Source organism: Condylura cristata, unplaced genomic scaffold, assembly GCF_000260355.1.
Source record: "Condylura cristata isolate star-nosed mole 26May11 unplaced genomic scaffold, ConCri1.0 scaffold00012, whole genome shotgun sequence".
Classification (NCBI taxonomy): domain Eukaryota; kingdom Metazoa; phylum Chordata; class Mammalia; order Eulipotyphla; family Talpidae; genus Condylura; species Condylura cristata.
This window is the reverse complement of record NW_004567113.1, coordinates 56,833,536-56,841,375: the sequence shown is the minus strand read 5'-3', so window position 1 is coordinate 56,841,375 and position 7,840 is coordinate 56,833,536. Positions and strand designations below refer to the sequence as shown.

General features: G+C 67.5%; 1 protein-coding gene across 1 annotated transcript in view; it reads left to right on the top strand.

The window, feature by feature from the left end:
* The window catches only part of HTT (huntingtin), an 81,848-nt gene that overhangs the window by 48,755 nt on the left and 25,253 nt on the right, over positions 1 to 7,840 (top strand). The window contains exons 36-41 of the mRNA XM_012724062.1: positions 71 to 207; positions 1,254 to 1,370; positions 2,957 to 3,079; positions 3,236 to 3,471; positions 4,272 to 4,414; positions 7,225 to 7,432. Coding sequence (XP_012579516.1) covers positions 71 to 207; positions 1,254 to 1,370; positions 2,957 to 3,079; positions 3,236 to 3,471; positions 4,272 to 4,414; positions 7,225 to 7,432 — 964 coding nt within the window. The remainder of the gene's footprint in view (positions 1 to 70; positions 208 to 1,253; positions 1,371 to 2,956; positions 3,080 to 3,235; positions 3,472 to 4,271; positions 4,415 to 7,224; positions 7,433 to 7,840) is intronic.

Here is a 7,840-nt window from a genome sequence, read left to right as displayed (position 1 = left end):
CCGCGCCGCGTTCTGGGGCGCCGTGCTGTCCCGCCGGGACGGTCCGCGCCTGAGCTCGCCTCCCCCACAGCCATCCCGGCTCTGCGACCCATCGTGCACGACCTCTTCGTGCTGCGGGGCGCCAACAAGGCGGACGCGGGCAAGGAGCTCGAGACCCAGAAAGAGGTGGTGGTGTCCATGCTGCTGCGCCTCGTCCAGTACCACCAGGTGAGCGCGGGCGGCCGGCCCGCAGTGCGAGCCCGGCTGACTGCCACGGAGTCCCCGAGGCAGCAGAGCGGCAGGCCCCGCCCCGCCCCAAAGCGACGCCCAGGGCTCATCTTGGCAGCATGGAGCAAATGGCAAAGTTCCGAAAATAAGTTTTAAACATCTCAACTCCGAATTCACCGGCAGACTTCAGCTGTACACGTGTCTCCCACTGCCTTGACTGGTGCCGTGCTCTTCTGGGGGGCCGATTCCCTGAGAGGGGCCGGGACCGTCTGCGTGCAGAGGCCTTGCTTCCGCTTCTCCTCTCAGCTGCGCGGGGGCCCAGCCTCTTCCTTTGTCAGTTTTTGTGGAAATTCAGTTGCTTCTGAAGCTTTACAGAGCCGTGAGCTCCTCTTGGTCCCTTCGCGTCGGCTCCCCTGCAGTATTTCATTCCCCGCTTCCTGAGGGCAGCCGGCCTCCGGGGCGTGGCCGGGCAGCAGGGCGCTGGCCCGGCAGCAAGCTGCTGCGGTGCGGCACAGCGGGCCCGCGCCCTCCGCAGGGCAGTCAGGGCCCCGGGCGCAGGGTCCCGCTGTTCTCGCTCTGTGGTGGTCGTACGTCTTCCAGCTCAGCACGTTTTTGTCCCAGCAAGCATTAGTAGCCACGTGGGAAGCCAGGCGTCCATGCAGCGTCCAGCTCAAGGCTGTCCTGGCGGGCGCTCATAGACGGCTACGGGCCAGCAGAATTCATTGATGGAAACGGGCCTTGAGGCAGCTCAGTGCAGAAATCACAGCTAATCCGCCGCTCGGCAGTGAGGCGGCCTCCGTGCCGGGGCCTTTCGCAGAGAGCAGACTGCGGCGCCGCGCGGCCCGGGGTGCTGCTCTGCCAGAGGCCCGCACTGCCCGGCCGCCTCTGGCGCCTGGCCTCCGGGTGGGCAGCCTCGCCTCGCTGTGCCACACAGGTGGCACACAGGTGCCATTTGTTTCTGTGGGCCCACACGGGGGTGGAACGGGGTGCGTGGGGCCGGCGTGTGGTGGGACGGCGAAGGGCTGGACTGTGCCCGTCTCTTGCAGGTGGTAGAGATGTTCATCCTGGTCCTGCAGCAGTGCCACAAGGAGAACGAGGACAAGTGGAAGCGGCTGTCGCGGCAAATCGCCGACGTCATCCTGCCCATGCTGGCCAGGCAGCAGGTCCGTCCCTGTGGGGTGGCGAGCCTGCCGGCCAGGCTCCCGCGCCAGCCTGCTGGTCCAAGTAACTGCTGCGCCGCCCGGCCGCTGCCCCTCCTTGCGTGTGTGGGGGCCGGCAGAGCCGTGTCCAGGCCTCCCAGAGGCCCTCGGCCCAGGCAGGGCCCCGGCGGCGTGTCGTGGCTGTGCCTGCTTAGCTCATGCGGTGGTGCGCCCGCCGTGCCCGTTGACAGGAGGCTGCTGGCCGGTGCCCCTGCGCCCCTCCGCGGTTTGTGGCGGGGGACCGCGGAAGAAGGCCGCCAGCCCGGGCCGGCACTGCAGTGGGCCAGCAGGGTGCGGGCCGTCCCCACCCGCTAAGCTGCGTGGCGTCCTGGCCGCACGAGCACCCCCATGGTGGCCGTTTCACCGCCTCCCGGCGAGGGCATCTGGTTGCCTCACTGCTTGTTACCCAGAGCCCCTGGTGGGGCTGGGCCGGCCCCTGGGAGCTGCTCTGGCTCTGGACTGGAGGGTGGGGGACACCGTGGCTGGGACACGCCCACTGAAGTTGAGCTGCCCTGACTGGGCCAAGCGCCCACCTTCGTGCCTTGGCAATGGGTGTGAGCACGAGGCCGCCACTGGGCAGACTGTGGGCACAGCGGCTCCTGGGGGCTTGGTCGGCAGTGGGAGTGCGGTGCTTGTGCGCACTGGGCAGGCTGTGGCTGCCCCATACTGCCCACGGGCCCTGTCACAGCGCCCTGTGCAGCTGCAGGAGGAGGGAACCCCAGCTGAGTGGGCCCTCCCAGCTGAGTGACCGGGGTAGGGGCAGCTCGATGGGCAGGCTGCAGGCAAGGCAAGGGCCCTGCTCCTCATAAGGGGGTGTCGGCCTGCTGGTCAGGTTGGGGCCCAGAGCACGGGGAGGCCTCAGGGGAGCAGGTGGGCAGCCTGTGTCGGTAGTAGAAGGACCGGGTGCTGCCAGAGGAGGCGTGGCTGGGCACGCCGGTGCTGCGCGTCCCAGCGGCTCGCACGGGCCCGGCCCGGGGCTGTTGGCAGGGCAGCGTGGGTCTGGGGGGCGCAGCGGGCCCGTGGTGCTCCCACTGGCCTCCCAGCCATGGCGGACAGCCCGCCTGGCATCTTCATGTATTCCAGAGCCCGCGGGGAGTGCCCGGCACGGGCGTCGGGTGTGTCTGGAGAGAGCCTGCCAGAGCGCGCCCGTGGGAAGGGCAAATGTAGCACCTGTTGCTCGGGCAAGAGCAGTTTTTGCGGGCTCTGGCCGTGGAGAAAACGCAGCAAAGTGCATCCGGTGCCACAGTAGGGTGGAGGGGCGCAGAGTGGGGTGCGGTGGGCGTGCTGCCCAGTGTGGGCGCCGCGTGCGAGGAGGCTGCCCCCAGGGTTGCGTGCGTGGCGGCGCCGCCCATCCCGCGGGCAGTTTTCCCCCTCGCCCTGCCGGAGTCGCCTACGGAAGGCGCGTGTTGCTGACCGGAGCAGAGGCTGCGGGACACAGCGGGCCTGTCCTGGGGCCCTCGGGCTCACCCCCAGCCCGACTGCGCCGCAGGCCGCGGGGTGGGCCTGCCCTGTGCCCGCGGCTGAGGGCGCCCGGCGTCTCCTCGTGGCAGATGCACATCGACTCGCACGACGCCCTGGGAGTGCTGAACACCTTATTTGAGATGTTGGCCCCTTCCTCCCTGCGTCCCGTGGACATGCTTCTGCGGAGTATGTTCGTCACTCCGGACACGATGGTGAGTGTCTGCTCGTGGCGGGCCTCGCCCTTCCCCGCGGGGGGCGCCCGCGGCTTACTGGAAGATGGCCAGAGGGGGCAGTTTCACTCGGGAGGCCGGCAGCCAGGGCTGACGCAGGCCTTTGTGTCTTCAGCTGCGACCCCGTGTTTCCCCCAGGCGTCTGTGAGCACCGTGCAGCTGTGGATATCGGGCATCCTTGCCATCTTGAGGGTCCTCATTTCCCAGTCGACCGAAGACATCGTTCTCTCTCGAATCCAGGAGCTCGCTCTCTCTCCGTATTTGATCTCCTGTCCAGTGATAAATAGGTTAAGAGAAGGGCACGGCGACCCCGTACCTGAGGAACACGGTGACGAGAGGCCAGTGAAGAATTCACCAGAAGAAACGTTTTCAAGGTGTGCACGTGCACAGCGCCGCCCTCCTCTGCGCCTCTCGGTCGAACGCACTTCCTGGCCCACGAGTCTGGGGCTGGGGGACCCACTGTGCCTGTGGCTGTCACACCTCTGTGTCCCCTTCAGAGGCGACGCCTTGGCGCCGCGCACGGCGGGGGCTGCCGGCCCCGGGTGCAGGCTGCCTGGCCGGCTTTTCCTGCAGAGGCCGGGAGCCCTGGGAAGGCCTGCCGGGGTCGCCTCAGTTTCCTCTTCCTGTTGCTGGCCGCAGCGCTGTCCGCGGGACCCCGTTCCCTTCGGGCGGCCCCCGGGAGGTTGCGGCCAGGGCCCGCCCTGCCCTCAAGGCGGCCCCTTCAGGGCGGGTCGCCCCTTGCTCACAGCCTCCTCGGACTCGGCTCCGCCGGCACAGCTGTGCGCCCGTTGTCCGGCGGCGGCATGGAGGCCCTCGCGGGCCTGCGCTTGCGGAGGAGGCTGCCCCCTGCGGGCACCTCGGGTGTTCTTGGGGTCAGCGGGGCCGCCCGGCGAGCCCCCTGTGCATTTCAGCAGGCGGCTGACACCCGAAGCCCCCGAGCTGGGTCCTGAGCTGGGTGCTCACGCTGCGAGGCATTTAAAGAAGCGCGTGTCACCTCAGCCCTTTGCAGGTGGCATCGTGACAGCCGTTGCCCGCGGGGACGTGAGACGGAGGGAGGGGAGGTGGCAGCGTCCGGAGAGCCAGGCCGCTGCGCCACCCCCACTGTGGTCCCTGCACGCCCCGCCCTTGGCGCTCCGCCTCGCCAGCACACCTTTCTCTCTCCCTTTCTTGGAAGGTTTCTGCTGCAGCTGGTTGGCATTCTCCTAGAGGACATTGTCACGAAGCAGGTGAAGGTGGAAGTGAGCGAGCAGCAGCACACCTTCTACTGCCAGGAGCTGGGCACGCTGCTCATGTGTCTGGTCCACATCTTCAAGTCAGGTAGGTGGCGCGGCCACCCGAGACTGCACTCGGGCACATGCCACGCTACGCACGGCGCTGAGAAGGCGTGTCCCTGGGGCACGATACCGGGGCCTGCTCCTGGGGTGCCGGCCTGGACCTAAGCCAGAGTCCAGAATGCCAGCCGTACCGTGCGCAGTCGTAGCTCTGCAGCGGTCTGTCTTCCATGGGACGCTAACGCCGGGCAGTGGAAGGTACAGGAAGGGGCGGAGCGATGCAGAGGTCGTCACAGTCCCGTCTTGCCTTGTGGGGTTGTGGGATAAAACCCGAAGGCGACAGAACAGGGAAATAGAAGCTACACAGATGACCGAGTCAAAGTGCGCTGTTCGCCGGAGGGGCACCAGGAACCTCTTCAGCCTGCGGGCCGGGGTGCAGGGGTGGCATTCAGTGGGCACAGCTCACCCCCACGCCCGGTGCAGGGAGGCCGGGGCGGGCTCCCTTCTCTGGCGGGCCCTCCACGTGGTCTCAGCCCTGACGGGTGTGACTGAGCCCCCGTGATCTGGTGTGGAGCGCAGGGGACAGGGCTTGGACAGCATGCTCCCTGGGAGTCGGGGGCCTCCCGGGTCAGGTCTGGGCACTCCAGAGAAAGAGGAGGCCCTCGTATAGGGTGTGGCCAGAATGTAACTCTGACAGCCGGTTCTGGTTGCAAGCTGCCTCGGTAACTAGCAGTAAAAGAATCTTCTGTGCGATCTCTTGGTGTGTGGGCCGTGACCCTGCGTGGTGGGTAAGGTGTCTGCAGGAGGGTCCTGTGACGTTTGCCGCTGCTGGGCTGGCCCTGACACCGGGAGGCACCGGGCACCGGCGTAGCCCTGAGCTGCGAGTCCTGCCCGCTGGAGAGGGCGCTGCTGGGGCCTGCCCGGGGCTTCCCGCCGCCCGCGCTCTCAGACCTCAGCGGGCGTGGCCCCGTGTCCATGGCGGCTGTGGCGTTCGAGGCGCGGCTCGTGTGCTTAAGGAGCTGCTTGCCACTGTGACTGTGCCCGAGCGAGCGACTGCTGGGAGAGCCCGGGCGGCTGAGGCCACTGCGAGGCAGAGGCGCCCAGGGAGGCCCAGGCTGCTGGGCAGCACCCCTGCCCGCCTGCCTCCCGGCGACGCGGCTGCTTCTCCCTAGAGCCGCTAGGGGGCAGGAGCGCCGTGCTGGCCGGCAGAGCTGCGGTCAGGCGTCTTGTCCTGCTGTACTAGGTGTGTTTGGGCAGGAAGTTGGTGATGTGTTTGTGCACAGCCTAGGCAAAGTGTGTCTTTCTCTCTCGCGCTGAAAACTGAGAACTTTGAGTTTTCCCACCTGAGATACTATTTCTGACACAAGCTGCTGGTCTGAACAGGTCTCTGGTCTCCTGCTGCCCCTCTTGTTGGGGCGGAATAGGAGCCCCAGAACTGTTCGGCTGTTTGACACTCACTCGACGTGAGCAGAGTGGCCCTGTGCCGTCCCGTGCGAGGTGGGCAGCAAGGGCGCAGGGCCCGCGGCGCTTGCCCACAGGCCGTCCCAGTGCCCGTGCTGTGCCTTAGCGCACGCCCCGCACTCTGCCCTGGCTAGGGCTCCCCGGAGCCCTCGCGGGGCCCTGCTCCCCAAGCAGTCCTCCGGGCACACGCTCCCTTCTGTGGACAGTTCTGTCCAGGGCCAGCGTTGCTGCCTTAGTGTGGGAGAGCGGCTGGCGGGGCGCGGGCGGTGGCCCTCCTGCGGCGGGAGCTGCTGCGCCTCTCCTTGGGCTGTGCCGTGGCTCCCGTTGAGCCCCGTGAGCAGCTGCTAGCCCGCTGCTGCTTTATAGGGGAGGGCACTGGGGCCAGGGGCCGGCAGCCAGTCCCCGAGCGGGCCGTGGCGGGGCCGGAGCCCCACGCCTGCCCCGGCCTGCACGCTCCTGCAGGGCAGCACGGTTCCCTTCCGTGCCCGTGGTGGAGGGCCTGGGGAGACCCCGGCTGGGGTGGGGGGCAGTGGTGACCTCACAGCAGCACGCGAGAAGCCCTAGGACATGGCCAGAGACAAGGCGAACAAGTGGGGGTCTTCCGAGGGGCTTTGCTGATGTCCTCTTTGTTGACTCTCCCTTGTCCAGGCCCCAGGAGGACCAGTCACAAAGTGACGGGGAGGTGACTGTGGTCTATCTTTGCTGTTGAAGGGCCCGTTTACATTTGGGGTGTGTTGCGATTTCGGTTGGAAGTAGGGAGCTGGGACTGGGGGTGAGCCCTCCGCAAACTCCCGTCCGGTCGCCCAGTGCCTTGGTCTGTGTCCACGGGTGGGGAGCCTGTGGAGCCCTTCATGGGCGTGGGCTGGAGTCTTTTCGTGCCCAGGGGAGGTGGGCAGTCAGGTGGGCCTGCTGCTGCAGGGCAGTGCTGAGCGTAGGTGGCCAGCACCCCTCGGCTGCCGTGCCCTGCAGGAGCGAGCCCGGCTAGCGGGGATGCTGGGCACTTGCCCTGTCCCGGGGTGTCCTCGTAGTGCGCGCCAGGCCCATAAGGGTGCAGGGAGAGTCCTGTGTCTGCCGCCCAGCTGCGGAGGGCCACCTTCCTCAGCACAGAGATGGGTGGCCGCCTCGGTCGAGCCGTGCCCGCTGCCCCCACCCTGGCCTGAGCCAGCAGGCGAGCGTGGGGGTGGGCTGCCCGCTTCCTTGGCTAGTCCAGTAACTACGTGGAATGTCTTTTTTGCTTAGAAAAGCTGACATTTCGAAGTGCCAAAACTCTGAATATGAAAGCGTAGGAGAGGCCGGGCGTGCGTTTTATGTAAAATGTCCCAACTGCAAGATGCTGGACCTCGATGATTGGCACAGGCACTTTTCCTAATCTGGTCTACTTTGGTTTGTTTCTAGGAATGTTCCGCAGAATCACAGCGGCTGCCACGAGGCTGTTCGCGGCCGAAGGCGCCGACAGCAGCTTCTACGGCCTGGAGAGCCTGAACGCGCGGGTGCGCTCCATGGCCCCCACGCACCCCGCCCTGGTGCTGCTCTGGTGCCAGATCCTGCTGCTCGTCAGCCACACGGACCACCGCTGGTGGGCAGAGGTGCAGCAGACCCCCAAGTACGTGGAGCACGCGGGCAGGGCCCACGGGTGTGCCCGGACCGCAGCTCGGCCAGCCCCGCCCCGCGAGGCGGCGCTGCTGTGTCCCTGCCAGGCCCCGCTCAGCCACGCCGAGGCGCCACGCCTCCGTGGCTCCCCCAAGTGGGCTTCCGCCCCGGCCGGGCCTCCCGCCGCCCTCGTCCTTACATGTTCCGGAGCCAGACGTGTCGCCAGGCCTGCCTCCGTGTTGGGTTACATGTGGTCTGGTTATTCTTAGCGAAGTGCCTGTTCGGTGACATTTTCGAGTAGCTTGGACATAGCTCGCTCTCTGTCGCGCACACGGCTCGAGGGTGCGCGCGGCCTGCCGTGCTCGCTGCTTGAGGTTGAGCCCCCCCAGGCGGCCCAGGTGCGGACGGGGTGGCGGCTGCC